Below are 17,891 nucleotides of genomic sequence, written 5' to 3' on the forward strand. Positions count from 1 at the left end.
TTTTTAAAACGAAGAGAAGTAGGGATCATGGGAAAAAGACCAAACGCTTCAAATGCAACATGATTTGAAAAGAATATACAATAGACTTGGACAAGATTTTTATTAACAGTAATACTTTATACTGTAATTGTTTGAAACACCTTAAATAACATAATAATCCAAAGATATTCCATGGAAATGTGATACCGTATACAATCGCTGATGTGTGATGGTAGGGGATTTATCGTTGTGACAATAAACATACCGTACACAGTCACCCGCAAAAAAGTTACTAATTCCCTGAAGCCTACAGAAAGGTTTATCGAAAACTAAGTCAAAATCATTCTTAACACTTAAACTTTATGAAATATGTGAAAAAAAAAATTAAGTCATTTTTAATGCTACTCGAACTTTAAAAATAATAACATGAGTGTAATTTTTATTGTTTTTATTTTTAATATTTCCACTATTAAAAATATTCCTAACATAATATGATTTATTTGAATTGAATGACGCTCAAATAATGTTAAGAAAATGCCCCAGCGACGCCAAAAGTCGGCGGGAACAACGTATTAATTTTAGCAAGGATCCCGTGCAGTGGTGTCCACTCCCTTGTTTGAGTCATCCACGCCCTAATACTTCAGTCACGGCCGCGCTCTCCATCCGCGATGTACGTCCTGTGCGAGGGCTATCTCGAACTTTTGTGTTGATACACCGATCCGGGATCTATCCAACTTTTTAAACACGAAAACCTACGCGATTTTTATTTGTGATCTGTGCTTGCTGACATCGCACATTTAGGTATGTTCTTTTATAAATATATAATTTATTAATTACAGTTAAACATTTTTAAAATTCCCTTTACATTTATTTACGTGGTATTATCGTATGACAAATATGTTCGTAATATGCCGGATATAATGAATTGGTTGTAACGTGGGTGTGAATCATTAATTTGGTAGGATATGTAGCAATTGTCAGAATTAAGACGAGTTGAAAAATGATAGCATTTGACACACACGGAAGAGTAATGGATACGGGTGAATGAAATTTTTTAAATGTTATTAAACCATGCGAGAAAAAAACAGTTTTTATGCTCTCATATTTCATTTATTTTAATATTTCTTGTGTATTTTAATTACCATATTTTTGTAAATTATAGTTTTCAATATTTATTTTAATTTGAATTATATGATTAACAATGAAGGTATAAATACCATCATTGAAGATTACTGGCCACTTTTCATGAGATTTAAAAAAAAACAAATAGAAAGACGTTTAATAATTATTATTTATAAATTTATGTAATATTTATATTAATATATAACAATACATTTTATTAATGTAATTATAATTTAATAAAAAAATTTGGCGCCAAAATTTTTGAAAAAATAGTCCTTATGCTTAAGCATATGTTTTTTTTTTTAATAAAACCTCTAAAACGTCTAAAGTTTTACTATCCATTTTTGTGTTACGTTCTTTTTTTTTTTAATTGTTACAAGAATTTATTGGTATTTTTATTTATTAACCATTGTGTTATTGTTCGATATGTTTTGTCGGTTCGATATGTTAGTCTTTTGTATTTTATTTTTATGTAATGAACATAACTATATAAAATTTATGCTTTCTGCTATATTATAATTTTTTTTAAACTAGTAAATATTAATGGAATAAATACTCATTTTTTAACAGTAATCAGTTTTTAACGCTTTTTTAAACATTAATTACATAGTTTAAGTGATATTAAAGAAAGAAAAGTGTTTATTAAAATTATAGCTCTACTTATCTTTTATGTCACTTTTACAAGTGTAAACTGCTCATTCAATTATAGTTATTAGTCACGTTAATTGGATGTTAGGTTCAATTGAAAGAAAGTATTTTGAACCCACACTTGAAGCTCAGGATTTTGGGTAAAAATATACATTTTAATATTTATTATATAATTGTTTTTGTGCGGCTTTTCTTTTTTTTAAACCTTACGCTACTGTTAAGATAGTGAAGCTTGAAGGCTCTGTGTGGAGCCTAGACAGGGGCCACCACGTAATACATTTATTGGTTCGCAGAGCTTTTAAATCGCTTAGGCTAAAGCTCCATGGAGTGACTAGGTATATAGGCCCCCTTGATGGGACGTCTACGGTTGTCACTCATGGCGGAAGGCGTTAGTACTGGGAGAAAAAGTGCGGGAGCACCAGGAACGCATCAGGAATGATTAGGGTTGGCGACCTCTGTGATACACAAACCGATTTCGACTCCATCGAGGTCGTCGTCCGGAGACAGTATAGTTTTTCTCTATCGTTTGTACACTGTAACGATCAAAACCAAATGTTTTTGTAATTACGCTAATGTACTGTTTTTATCAATCGGCTTACTTGTATAAAGTATTAATAATTTATTTATTTATATAAATATTCATTTAGGATAATTTCTATAGGTACACTGGTGTACGACCAGAATGAAAGTGGAGGCCATAGTATAATGTTGTTATATGTGTTGTGTCGTGGAGAAATCTTTTATAGAAAACTTCGCAAAGGAAAGGTTATGCCGGATTCCTACCGGCTAAAATGCAACGGTCTTATTTGGCCCATTTTGTCAAAAAAACTCTGCCTAAGTGTTTCAATGTCTTAGGGTAGAATAGAAGCTCTCTACCAATTATTACAAAGGCGTGAGAAGAATTTGCCCGCCTTTACCGTGCGAGTCATGATTGTCAGTAAGAACTTGCTTCAACTTAAAATACATGGATATATAGATACAAAAATCGTAAGAAATTAATAACGGAGACAGGGTTTTTGTTTGACTATAGATTAAAGATAGATTTCAAGATGGATTAAGAAGTTGTGGTGATGAGTAGGTTCATTCTTTTGATACAATCGAAATCACTTTCAATTGACATAAAAGACAGTTCGTGTACCAACAATAAGAATCGACTATAGCGAAACCAAAAAAAAATACCAGTTAAGACTTTCGTCCGCTATATTCCATTACATATCCTTTTCTGGTTAAACAATTATGTATTTGATCAATCCTAGTATAAAAAGGGATTTTACTGAGGTTTTATTAGCGAAATATAACATAAACTTAGATAGACTTAGATAGTAATTTACATTTCCTTTATGTAGGAGTTTGTTCCCTCTATAATATTGCAACTGTTAAAGGATACGAAAAGTTATTAGCATATTGTCAAACTTCACTTGTACATTATACATTGCTTCTTATATATAGCGGTGAGTTTCCGAGTCTCTTTGTCACAGGGGAGTGAATGTTACATTTAATTTCTAACTGGTAAATTTGTCTCATTTGAGACCATCATATAATAACATATAACAGTTGCTCTTTGCAAAGTTTTGTATGGAAAAATATTTATACGTATATTGTATCACGTAATATCAGGTGATAGTACTATTCATCAAGTACCTGTAAATAAAATTGCATCTATCTAATACAGGTACCCGCATTTCTCTCTTAATTTCTCTGTTAACTCAACAAACTGAAGATAGTCGTGCCTAATGCACTGAATATTTGCTTAGCTATCTTCACATAATCAAAGAATTCGGACGACTAAAAAATAAAAGGGTTTTCTAAAATATTTCTACAAAGAAAATAGTGATTCACGATTGCCAATAACCTTCACTTATCCAATAGGCAAGGTTTTCATTTATAAAATAGGAAAAAGACGAGTACCTTTTTTCTGAAGAGTTTACATCTGCTGGTCACTGTGCACATGGTCTTCTAAGTTAGTACAATCAAGGTTATTGTCTCACATTTGTCAAGGGTACATAAAATTTGAAAATCTTTTCTGGATTTATGGTATAATCATACGCTCCCGTGTAATGTAGAGACATTATTCTTTAATAAATATTAGAATAATAAAAAAATTATAGAAAGTCCTATACAGTGTGAAGGATTATTCATAATATATTTAGTATAATGAATGTTTTGGGCCCTTTTCAAACCATGACTCGTATGAAACTTTCGTTATTTTGACTTAAGAAATGCCTTTGTAAGAGAACACAATCCGATTCTACTTTATATCAATTTATTTAAATGAATAATTTCAAATTCATTATGTATATGTTGATGGTATCACAGATTTAATTTTCACTATGGTAAATAACTGTTACATATTGATAGTATCTTTCGAAATGTAAATTAAATTTTAACTGATTAAACTTTAAAATCTACTAACATTTTTGGATATTGGCCAAAACATAAACGAAACGCCCGATAGACATGAACACGAAAGTTAAATATATCACGTTATATCATTTTAATGCGCTATTTTAATAAAATTTTCTGTTATTTTTTTCACATTTCATTTCATTTATTTATATAGTTTGATGTATACCTGTTTTTATTCCATTGAAACGAAAGTTTTTACGAGAACCAGTGACCCGACGCGAGTAGATAGTTTAAACACATTCGTATGTCTTTTCGATAGGATAAACTGAATTTGAATTTAAACTGTAGAACTTTTATGTTTTTACTTTAAGGTACTGGCTGTAAGAAAAAAGATTTGTACGTTTTAAAATGAAAACATGAAATAATTTAAATAGAATTAAAAATATTAAAAAGAATTCTTCTTTATTAAAAAGATTATTTCTTTATTTACTGGTAACTAAATAAACGCGTATATATTTCATTATATGTATAATGTATAAAAAACTTGTAAACTCTAAATAAATATACGAGTGAGATACAGAGTTTCGTGTCAAAAATAATTCGGACGTATTGTATTGTTAAAATAATAAACTACAATAAAGTTCGCTGGGTTGGTTAAGATATCACCTCTTTATATAACATTCACTTTCAAGTCAATAACATTTTTGGAAGCAAAACAAATAATGTAAGCCTGAAAAGTGATGCCATGTATATATACATACATACATATATATATATGTATATATATATATATATATGTGTAGGACTTTATTATCTTGTCATGTCAACTTAACAATGGCCTCCACTATAGATATAGAGATATAGATATAGATTAGATATAGGCATCTTCCGACAAACTTAAAAAGTCGTGTGTCCAACTTACATGCTGTATGTTTTATGCAATATCCGGCACGCAGGTCGGTCCGATATGTGACCAGCTATGTGACTTCGAATCTCCTCTTTTCTCATTTCTTTTTTAATTCTAGGAAAATTATAAATTTCTATAAAAGTTACATCAACGTTATTTTTAAACTTTTCGTTTGTCGCGAACAGATAGCAGCGTTTATAATTGAACAAAGTATTTCCATATCAGGAAAGTGTGTTCTCTTAACTTTACTAGCATTCAACATGTGCTCTGTATCAAAGACACTACGGGTGTAATTTCAGTACTACTAGCGCCATCTAGTCGCACAAATATTAAACACATCAACTACTTTGTTTTGTACATATGTTAGACGCTGCTTATGCGCAGACCTTGCATTTATTTTTATGCAAAGGAGTAGATTGCAATCATCTATAAAAACTAATGAAATTAACAGCGGATAAAATTAGGTACATAATTTTATCAGACTGCTACGGCTTTCTTTAAGGCCTTCTGTGTCATATTAGTCCCCTTCTATATATGTGTATATAACTCAATACGCTTCATCAATACAGGCAATCTTGTTGATAGGATATGTGTAGATTGTAAAGATATTGTACATCTGTGTATATATGATTAGAGCCTTTGATATAGATACTGTTTTATAATTTAACATAGTGTTTCGTAATGCAGTTTGCTAATTAACAAGCTCTATATAAAACTCTTATTAAATATTTTATGGTATCTTTATCTTTGACTCCGATTCTGGTATAAAACATATATACTAAAGATTTAAGTAAACATAATTATTTTACTATAAAAAAGTAAATATATGATTCTGTAGTTTTTCTGGATCCTGTTTAGTGTATCATATATCCTATATATAGGGAGATTTGCTATAAATATAAAATAGCCTACCAATAAACTTATAGTTCACCCTATCCAAAAATCTAATGTTTTAGACATAATTCGCCACGTATTAATAATACTTACTGTATACTAAAAACCATTTTAAAAATTTCGATTATAAGGAAAAAGGAGTAGCGGACTTCTTCGGTTGTATAGTTTTATCTGGCTGGTTTGATACCATTAAATTAATAGGGTTTTATAAACGGAAAAATAATAAATACACGTATATTGCTACTTATTCATATTCATAGCAGTTGCTAAATTATAAAAACCAAAAATATATCAGGATTTTCGTTGTTTTTATTTATTGAAACTTGCCAGTAATGGATTCGTGAAATATTACATTTCAAAAGTTATAATTAGACGTAAAGGTACATAAATGCTTGAATAGAAGCATCAATAGCGTACCATCAAAATATTCTTTTGATTAAAATAAAAAAACGGACTTTTTTTACTTATAAATGTTCAGTGCTGTACAAAGTATCCACCGAAGCTTCGAACTAATAAACGAGTGACACTAATTGGCGCCGAGACCGTGTCTCCGGAAAGACCACTTACAATGAAATTCCTGTAAAAATCTCTCGCAAAAATTCCGGACTTTCCTTCACCATCGTTTATTAAAGGGGCGAAATTTTTGCTTCAAATTTAAAGCAAATGACACTCTTAAGGCTTTCGCCTGCACGAAAATTTGTCACGCCTAAGTTTTTTATTATATCATCAAGAATACATGGCATTAATACAAGTGACGTTTGGTCATAGACCGGGGATTTGGTTAAGAATTTTTTTAATACCAAAAGTTTTAATTTTGTATTAGATAGTTTTTTTTTTAAATATAAAGCTTTAAAGTTATTTAATCTATTTCCAAACAACCTGTACGAAGTGGTCACTCTAAAATATGTTAAATTAATTAATATATAGAAACAAGAATTTTCAAAACGCTTTTTATTACTTTATTATAATTACATTATTTATTATTTCAGTAACCTTTGATTTTTTGTTAGGATGTACAGACATGTGTCAATACACATTGATTGACAGCAAACAAACCATACATTCCTGAGAATATTTAATTCAAAACGTGCTGTAATCACGAGAGTAAATCACGAGTTTTCTTTACGAACAAAATGTTAATTACATTCTATAAGCTACAAGGGTTAGAAAGAATCCTAATATTCTTTGACGTCATACGTCGAAATGACGAATATATCTCACGTACGCATAAGTAGTATTGAGCCTATTCATTACTGATTAATCTTTGTCACTTAAAGTTACATCATTCGGAATCCTATCATCATATATTTATAATAGAAGCGCTTCACAGTGGCCTGCATCCAGTATCTTCTGATGACCTTAACATTGTTGTTAATTCACTTTGAGGGAACATCCTACGCTGCGGTTGCCTGTCCAATGTGTACATTTTAAAATTTTAAGGTACCAGCGGACATATGACCTACCCAATGACATTAGGAAATTGAAACTTGATTAAAAAAAAACCTCTCATTACTTACCCACGATTACGAATTTAATTAATGAAAACACAAATTCAGAAGCACAGGAACAAACAGAATATTTTAATTTTTCGTCATGTAATCCACCCGCCGCGGTATAAATTTCATCATACCGAATCATAATTTAAAATTTCACGTTAATTCTAACATTTGTGTAACTTTGTTGTAAATATAAAAATATCGCATTCTATAATTAACGAGAAGTACACAGAAAAAGGCTTTTATTTATATTTAGTAGTTTTACCTACCTTAAGAAAATATTTAGAGGTCACCATTGTCATTATTATAGCTAAAGGATGTCTAGTGATGATCATAACTTTAAAGTGATCTGCATTCAGTAACGACGAGTGACATACAATCATAATGGACTACCATTGCGTTCGTAGCTATACTATATGTATATGTCATTAGCTTCTACTCAATCATATCTTTATAACTAAAGGTTGTGTTGGTATGAAAATGCCTTGACTGATTCGATGTCTTTCATACTCGTCTTATCGTTTGCTTTCTCAAGACTAGTAATAGAGAGTTTAGTTATTAACTTAACAGTTAGTAACTTAACATCAGTACTATTCTCTATTGTCTGTGAAGTTTTTGCTGTTAGTCTTGCGGCTTTCACAGCTTCATTGGAAACAAGTTCACTCAGTACAACGGGCTACGTTTTTATTGATCATCTTTATACGGCACCTCTCCTTCCACCCATATTTAAATGGGAACAGGGATTTACATATCTTTATTAATTTTTTACATCTGCTTTTTATTTCTATTCTCTTCTTTCATACTTCATGTTATCTTTCTCTCCGTTCTTTCACTCTACATTTCTACCTATCTTTCTCTTCCATTCCGATCCGTTCTTCCACCCTCAAACACTGCTATTGTGTTTATTGCTATTACTATTTATAGTTTATCATAGATTATTGTTTTTTGTTTTACTTTCCTCTACAGGTATGTATCATAATTTTATCATAGTTTACTTTCATTACATTTTTATTTTATTCCTTAAGTAATCATTATTTTATTCAAACTTAAAATACTTGTATTAACTATTCACATTTTATATAGATTTATTGCGTTTATTGCCCCAGCCCTGCAGAATCTGAGAAAAGCCCCTCTGTCTTCCTTCTCATTTATAATTGAGGCGACTGTGGTATTCTCCATCCTTGTACCTACCCGGTATTTGGGTTACCCTTTGTCCAAATTGAAAGAAGTGATATGGACTACATTTTACTGCAACATTTCAAAAGCTTCGAATTCCGCTGCAGTGCCTATAGATCACTATTTACTTTCTATTTACTATCTAGTTACTTTCATCTTGTTACTGTGATTTTGACATTTTATTAGAATTGTTTTGTTTGGTTAAAGAGTGTACCTAGACCAGCAGGTGGATATAATTCATTACATTCTTACTGCTATAGTGGCTAAGAATTTTGATTTATATTGTGTTAATTATATTACATCACCACTGCTCGTAAACGATGATAGAATGCATCGTAGAATAAACCGGCGTATTTTAGGATTTGGAATGATAAGTCACTTCGAGTAATCCAATCTTAAACATCGTTGAGGTTTCGTGTTCTTTATTCAAAAGTGAATTCAGAAACAATTACTTTACAGCTTGATAAGCATTGTAAGAGTCTCACACATTCACATAGAGGATGATGGATTTTAGTCTTCTTAGGGATGAATGTTGATGATAACTGGCCGGCCGTCCCGCGCACACGACTCTTGCGCCACCTGGCATGTTATGTTCAACGCATGCGCACATCGGAGTGGATAAAAGATAATGCTTTCTATTTTTCTGAAATATTACAATACCGAAAACATTATATAGCTATTAACATAAACGTTTAAATAGTTAATTTTACTTCAATGGTGAAATAACAGTAGAATGTAATACAAAGATAAATTGTTTTTCTTTTCTTTTAGTTTTTCACATAACAACTGATCGGCAACGTGTATTGATACTTTACATATTTAAGAGTTTCCTATGAACTTCTCGCGTTTGAAATTTTATGTATCATAAGTAAAGTATACTACTGTATCAAATTTAATTTGATTTATATCTAGAAAAATTAAAATATTAAAAAAGCAGCTAAAGTTAAAATTAACGTTTTTTAATTCATAATTTATTTTGTCGTTACTACTATAGCAGAGTGGATTAAATTTCGTGAGCCATCATCGGAAAATGCATAACTTAAGTTTAACTTAAGCCATTCGTAGCGGAGTTTACCGCATCAATCAAATTTTATCCCGCACATAAATACTTCGCAACTAATTACCTTAAGCGCGGATAGACGTTCACCATATCCACCATAACTTACTCAAATGTAAGTTGGCTTCGTTAAGTTCTAGTTTCATGTAGATTAAAATTGATTCAACCTACTTAGGAAAGGTTGTAGTGTAACTCTACGGCGCAGAAACGTCTCGGAAATGTGTTAGATACGAACGCCCCCTAAATCATGAAGTCGGCGCCATATTAATATACCTTAAAATACATTTTGATTTTTTTTTCAAAAATATGTCATTTGCGTAGGTTGTAATAGATATCTTTCAGAAAAATGTAGCCATTTAAAAACTTCTGTTTACAATGTATTTGTATGTATGTACATCCTAAACTGCCCTCCCCTTCATGTCTCGCACCTCCATCCAAAGGTTTTCTAGTAGATATCGCCTCAAGCGATAAGACAGCCTATTCTGCCATATGAAAAAATTCTTTTTTTTTCGTCTTTTTATGTCTATGGTGTATAAAAAGGTAAATAAAAAGGTGTTAATAATTCAATAAATAAATATCTAACAATACCTAGAGAGTTAATGATAATAAATTTACCTATTTTATATTATTATTACATAATTATTAGATATTTTATTTAATACATTTTCAGTATTTTAATTTAAAAGAATAAAATTAATAATATTTGGTATTCATGGTTATATATACATAAAGACATTAAACTCTAATCATTAATATATTAGCGATCTTAAAATTGTATATTTGTTCTATAGGTTGTAATTTGTATGTTACATATGAGGAGGGCTATTAAAAGAAAACAAAACATAATTACACGTAAAAATTTACAACGAGAATTTCATGGTTCAGGTTAAATTTTTTAGTAGGTTGCGTACGAACTCACCCCAATTTAAAACCCAACAGTACTTTTATTTTGGACCAGACTATTACGGCTTCCCAAATGGTATTTCGAGATTCGGGTTTAAGGTGGCAGGACGGAAAGAGTGCCTAGCTTATGACTTATTTGAAGGTGGCGTAGCTGGTGGACTTCTAAGGTAGCCTCGCCTCGGGCCGCTACATATTACTATTTCACCGGAATAGAATGGCGGGTTTTTGAATCGCTTCGTTGGGCGTTCCATGAAGCTACCAGGCGTAAGGGTCCACACAAGAGGATTTTGTCTCTTGTCTATAATAGTAATAGTATAGCATTCCGACATAAGGGTGCCCGAGTGTGCCGAATCTCGGCTTTGTCCGTTGCTATTTTCAGGCTAAAAGAGTACCTTTTTAAAATATCCATACCTTCTTGAAATAATGTTTCGAACACATTTAAAATAAATTTAAAGTTTAGGTTCCCTTTGTTCACAAATGCGAAATTTGTTAGCAACAGGTAAATTTTACTTACAATGAGTCAGACACAAAACAATTTTTTTGTGACTACTTCGTTCAAAGGTTTTGTACAAATAGAATACCTTTTATATTTATTTATCTACCATGCTGCGCTTACAATAATTTGCATGAAGTAACGTACTAAATAAGGTGCTTAGCGTAAGGTCCAACGGAGGTTTATTTATCAAAAGACGTGAGTATAAAACAATTTAACGACTTATCTCCAAAAGAGCATGAAGAACGTCGTATTCGCGGAATTAAAGCTCTTCATAGTTGCCAAAGAGGATTCCGGGGTTTCTCAAAATAAATTGTCACCAATTGTATAGTCTATTTTGTAACGAAATATATAATGCTACAGACTTACCGTGGAGATAAGAGAGCTTTGAGCAAACGCGCTTTAACTGGAGTAGGGCAAATTTTAAACATATTATATTAGCATGTCGTCGTATTAAATTTGAAACTTAGTTGCGTAATGTAAAAGTTGTTTTCATGATCTCATCTTTTGAAATTTTACACGCATACATTTAACCTAATGATTATTTTGTTTTTATTAGTAACGATTCCTTAAAGAGGTTTCATAAAAAAGTTAAAAATGTATACACTTAAAAATGTCATGTTATTTCAAAATCTCTCATTTTTTTTAGTACGCAATAGTTATGTATATATTTATAAATGTTATATAATAAATTCGGTTACTTCATACTATCTTTTTAAAGAGAGGTTGGGGTGGAGAAAAGGTTTCAAGTTTTTCTATTTAAGAGATATTTACATTATCAATAAAAAAAAAACAGGCATAATAATAGATGCCACTTGACTTTGGAAATTGCTTTCAAAAGAACTGCAAACACTTCAAACACTCTATAGACCCTTGTGGGAATACAAAAGTTTCGCACCATTAAAATTAATACGTATCTGCTATTGTTTAAGAAAAGAAACAATAAAAAGATGCAGAACAAACAGAAAAGTGGGCCCAAGGCATAATGACTTCGTCCATTTAATCTTCATTGCTTATTTCTAAAGCGAAACGATCGAGTACAGTCCGAGTGCAAAAAAATTAAATCTAAAAACAAAAGAAGAACTTGATTCTCGATCCTCCACTTCAAGTCTCTTTGAATGAAATTGTCAGAAACCTTAAATACAAAAGGCGAGGCTCTCCAGAAGTTGGCAATAAAAGTACAAGGATTTTTTTTGTTTAAAGGTGTATAGACGGTTTCAAGATGAAAAAAAAATTAAGTACAAAAGGAATTCAAGCACCCCAACTTTAATTATTGTATTACTTCCTCCTTTAATTTTTCAATTTATGGTTATTTTATTCTTGCTATGGTAACTATAATATTTTAGACTTCTTTATAATTACGTAACAACTATGAACTTGGCAGAGAAGTTGCCAATAATAATAATATATAAGAAAACTATTAAAAACCCATTCTAAACAGACTGTTGTAAGAAGAATTTGTTAAAACACTAGCTGTGCCATAGACTTCGTCCGCGTGGTATTTAAAAAAAAGGATATTTCTCTTTTTCTAAGAATTCTTCTAAAATAAAAGAAAGCCTTAATTACTTCTTATTACATAAGGTACCTACATAATTAGTATAATTATCGTCAAAATCACTGCAGCCATTTTAAAGATTAGCCGGAACAAAGACACCGATCAGTTAGAGAAAAAAAATAAAAATTTCTAGTTTTGGTTTACGAATCTGTATGTGTATATATATATGTGTGTGTGTGTGTGTGTGTGTGTGTGTGTGTGTATATAGTATGTAGTAGAAAGTTATTTTAATATTACAAACAATCACTCCAATCAATCAACATTGATAAAATTTGTTACCACGTTTTTGTGTGCTTGCCAAACATATGCCAGACCTACCGAAATTTTATTTAAATTTAAATTATACTCATAGTAAAATTTAAAATCTTAAATTCAAGCTTCATTACTGTAGAATACATTGCATCTATATCAAACAAGTTAAGCGTGCTAGATTTCTGCGAAAAAAATCGTTTTGCACTCATAGAAAGAATTTTGTATGGTTCTTTCTACTCCTTGATTATAATTAATCAAAGCAAAAGGATTTTTAATTTAACTACAAAGTATTTAACATTTGAGCTCATAATGTTTAATTACAAAAATAAACAATTATATAAAAGTTTAAAACGAAATGACATTATTCATATATAAAAAAATCCGATTTTAAAACTAAATTTGAAAGTTGCATTTAAAATGTTTTATAGTTCAATTTATGCATACATATTAACTGTATGAATATCTATGGTTATCCCCAATTTAATTCAATGTTTTATTATCTATGAATTTCATATGTTGTTATTGTTTATTTATAAAGTTATTTATACAGCTTCTTTTGATTTCCAGGTACATGAAAACCGGAGAAATGGAGCTGCTCGTCAAATATTTACTCCTGACTTTGGCTTTGACTTCTGTTCAAATATCCTACACCGAGAGCCGGCTTAATGAAAAGCGAAGGGACAAAACTGATAGAAGACATCATTCTATACAAGTAAAAGATAATTTGTGCGAAATAGCAAACAGGGAGTCCAAAGTACACTGCTATTGCGAAAGAACAGAAATCAATACTGCAACTAGAGCCGATTGCTGGGTATTCAATGGTGGCATTGACGAAAACGATCCAATATGGAGCAGTTTTAATTCTCAACTGTATTTAGAAAGACTCACTTTTAATGTAAGATCGGACGGAGCTTTGAAATTCATTCCTTTGGTCGTGATACGTCGACTCAAGAGATTGCAAAAGCTTTACATACACTATGCAACTCTTAATAAAATAGAAAAGAAAACATTTACAAATATGACATTGATAAAAGATATAACTCTAATGAATAGTAAAATTGTTGAATTAGATTTTTCTGCATTCAAAGGACTTCCATCGCTGGTGAATTTAACGATAAAAGAGAATCAAATCACTGAAATACAAAGAGATATCTTCGTTGATTTGCCGAGTTTGAAATATCTGGATTTATCTTTTAACAGCATTAACCTCGCCCACGACGGTTGTTTTGAGCATCTGTCGATACTGAACGATCTATTATTGGAAGCGAATTTAATTACGGTTGTCACTAGAGATACTTTCAGAGGACTTACTAATTTGACAAGATTGGATTTGAGGTCGAATAAGTTGTCAATGATTGGGGATTTAACATTCACGGAACTGTGGAATTTAAATGAGCTGCTCTTAGATAACAATGAATTGAAATACTTGTCCGAGAGGGCTTTCGACGGGCTCGCCTTACTTGAGAAGTTGTCTATGACGGGTAATCTATTGCAGTCTATCAATGAAGGTCTTTTGGAAGGTGTTCGGGGGCTTAAATTATTGGATTTGAGAAACAATGAATTGGAAACTTTTTCTTTGGAGACAGTCAAACCGATTTTAGAAAATTTAAAAGAAAAAACTTCTGTACTTTACTTAAGCGGTAAGGATGCTTTATTTATTTTTTGTTTAAAATAAAACTTTACAATGAATTAAAATAATCAACGATAAAATTTAGATAAGATAACAAAAATGTGTATATAATATAAATATCATTATCATCCTCTCAGCCATAGAACGTCGACTGTTAAACATAGGCCTTCTCCATAGATAAAAAAAAATAAATATTACTAGCAAAAAAAAATATTTATATCATTTTTTTTAGATTTGAGATATACATTGTGCTGGGATGTATTGTAATAATAACCTATAAATAGGTCTGGTGTAATTTTTTTAAGGACTAATAAAATAAAAAAATGTTTCTGCAAGTACCATAAACACTGTTTTGCAATTCGAATAAAACGTTTTTATTTGTAATGTTTATATTTGATGGTGAAATTGAAAAAGTATGTCCCATTGGGTAAAAACATTAAAAATTAACACGATTTTTAACGGCAGTTTAAAGAGCACAAGGGAAAACCGTTGAATAATTTTTAAAGATATAACTTTATCAAAATTTGATCCGTGACACGCCTGTAGAAAGATAACTATATTTAAACTAACAACAGCGTGTGTACAGCAATCCCCTATGGAGCTTTAATCCCCTTCACCCCACTTACTTTTAGAACAATAAATGGGTGTAGAGGTCCCTTTAGCAAGTCAACAGCGAAATAACAACGTTTTCAATGCAATGAATGGGAATTATTAAACTTAGCAAACATACGCGTTGCCATGTAATTAACTTTGTTTACTAACGTATAGTAAGAGTACTCGTGTTCAACTTCCATTTTGTTGTAATAGAACCATGTTTATATTGTCAACGTTTCTGTTCATTAAATCTCCATGTTGAATTTACTTTCTCGACCCATTTAAATAGTACATTCGAAAATTTTGTAGATTCACATTTGACCTATTTTACATTGTTATCTTTTCTATTCCAGGTAACAATTTTAGTTGCGATTGTCATCTACTTTGGATACTGACACTTAGGAATGAAACTAAAAGTGAACCGCTGAAATTAGCTCTAAATGCTGTAATGTGTACATTTAAAAAGGAAGTTAACAAACAAGAAACTGTACCAGATAAACGTAAAGAATTAAAAGACAAAGATGATCATTTATTTGATCTAGTCACAAGTAGTGATGTATCACAAAGCGATAAAGACTTGTATGATGACAATACTCCGTATAAATTTGATACTACTAAAAAACCTGTATTAGAAATGGCATTCGTAGATGTCCCTATAGAATCTTTACCTTGCCCTGGTGAAACATTACACAATGGAGAAGATTCTTTAATGTTGTCGTCAAAAGATGAAAGTTTCTGGCAACAAAATTCAAGTACGATTTCTACTGTAACATTCCAGTTTTTAATAATACCTATTTTAATTTCTCTATCAGGATATTATTTATATTAATAATATTAACTAAAATTTGTAAAAAAGAATTTGTAATTGGTGTGTTTTGATGTGTATAAATATTGTGTAAGGGTAATATATGTTTAGATGCTGTTAAATAGCTTGATTTCTATTAAAGCAAATTGATTACTTATGCCATTGTTTTTTTTGTAACCCAATATGTATATATATGAAAAATATACAATCTTGTTTAACGGGAGACAATTTTCAATAAAATATGTCCAAGGCAGTCAGTCTACTTTGATAGCAGAACGCAATAAATATTTTTATAAATAAAAAAGTCGTAAAATGTGTTGTACCGCTTAGAACTGTTAAAACGATCCGATACCGAATTTAGGATCTTATTTTTAATTTTATTAGGCATGTATCATAAACAAAAAATAAAAATTTACGAAGTAAAAACTGAAAGTGCTTTTCTTTTTCAATTCAATAATTAAAGGTCTCATAAGATAGGTATCTTTAGCAATAAACCATTTGGTGTCAATCGAAACCTACTGTATGTTAGATGCAAAGAAAAGTATCTGGTAACAAAGCGTTAGGATATATGATCAAGGATATATCATCACGTTTTAAGAGCAGTATTGCAGTGTATAAAATTGATACTCTATTTTTATTAAATAATCATTGTTTTTACTATGAAATAACTTATTCGCGTTTTTTTATTCATTGAACTGCAATTGGCCGGTAAGAAAATCATAGTTTGACAAATATGTTAGTGTTTTAAAAAAAAACGAAATATGTGTTTTGGTAACTCAAATAACAAAAAATACTATTTAATCTGTATAAAATACTTCCTGATTTGATTTCAATCCTAACAGTTAGTCTATTCGAAATTTAAATATAATTATTTAATAATTCTCGTTACTCATTAGCTGTATTGGATATTTGTTTCAACAAGAACCAATAATTGCTTCATTAGGCTCTAGTTAAGGATATAATTCAGTCTGATGTATAAATAATACCAAAATCACACATTATTAGGTATACGTTAGTAGTATAGTTTATATTTCTTTATATATAAATTTAATAATTTATTTACTCTTTTGTTCTAGTTTTGTATTTGTTGCTTCTGATTTTTTTTACAATTTCGCTAATATGATAAGAATTATAAATAGAATTATTTATTCATATTTATTAGTACACTTCTTATACCAGGCCTACTCAATCAGTTCACTCTTTAGTCGGCCTAGAAATAAATTAAAATAGGTAGGTGAAAGAAGCTAATATGATAAAATAGTCAAATGAAACTGAAAAATATAAGTAAGATTTCCTTAAAAACCGGATGAAATATACATAAGATATGTAATTAATAAACTTTATAATGATATGTAAGAAAAGGACCAATATTTACCCACTTCCGCACATGCAGTGGTAGTCGTGCAATAAAGTGCACCGCGCGCCAGCCCGCTGATAAATGCGTATGAGGCAAACAATGCGAATCACACAACCGCCACCGCCAAATTATTCAACACGTGTTCCTCCACGGGGCATCTTCAGGAGTTATGTTACACCGATTTGTGCCAAACACAGAGTCAACTAAGGTAACGCCTGATTCCAATAAATATTAATAATATGATAGTCGTTCCGTATACAAGGAAAAGGCCTCCCCCAAAGACATCTGTGGGACAATATACCACAATCGCCATGCTTAGCAAGCGGATTGGCGATCGTAGTGTGGTATTATGGTACGCAGAGGACGCTGTTGCTTACTCTATGGAAACTTGTTTAAAAAGTGGGGCAATTCTATATATTTAATGCACAAAATGTGAAGTATAATATCGTGTCCCGGGAATCAAACCCAGGATCTACGATAGCATATATCAGTCTTTTACCGCTGAACTATCGATGTTCTCTGATTATGATACTGATGACTATAATACTATGATAACGAACGATATGATGAAATGATATGTTATAAAAAAGGATAATAAGAAAAAAATTATAATATAACCATACAATAAATAAAAAGTTCAATTGTTATGAAGATATTAGCCCTCATCTGAAAAGTTA

The 17,891-nt window shown here is 30.7% G+C and overlaps 1 protein-coding gene across 1 annotated transcript; it reads left to right on the forward strand.

Annotated features, from left to right (window-relative positions):
• The first annotated feature begins 575 nt into the window (after window positions 1-575).
• LOC137930177 (connectin-like) lies at window positions 576-15,999 on the forward strand. Its single transcript, XM_068773332.1, has 3 exons — window positions 576-780; window positions 13,396-14,468; window positions 15,406-15,999. The coding sequence occupies exons 2-3, from the start codon at window positions 13,400-13,402 to the stop codon at window positions 15,879-15,881; spliced, it is 1,545 nt and encodes a 514-aa protein (XP_068629433.1). The 5' UTR covers window positions 576-780; window positions 13,396-13,399; the 3' UTR covers window positions 15,882-15,999.
• The last annotated feature ends 1,892 nt before the right edge of the window (window positions 16,000-17,891 follow it).

This window comes from Battus philenor, unplaced genomic scaffold (genome assembly GCF_028537555.1).
Source record: "Battus philenor isolate CCGP_79_NKW_IND1 unplaced genomic scaffold, ilBatPhil1.0.hap1 SCAF_11, whole genome shotgun sequence".
Classification (NCBI taxonomy): Eukaryota; Metazoa; Arthropoda; class Insecta; order Lepidoptera; family Papilionidae; genus Battus; species Battus philenor.

What these genes read in the sequence shown, in the direction of transcription:
- LOC137930177 (XM_068773332.1), top strand. Translation starts at nt 13,400, where the DNA reads ATGAAAACCGGAGAAATGGAGCTGCTCGTCAAATATTTACTCCTGACT. An exon ending in TTCTGTACTTTACTTAAGCG is followed by an intron (nt 14,469 to 15,405) that starts GTAAGGATGCTT and finishes TTTCTATTCCAG; the next exon opens with GTAACAATTTTAGTTGCGAT.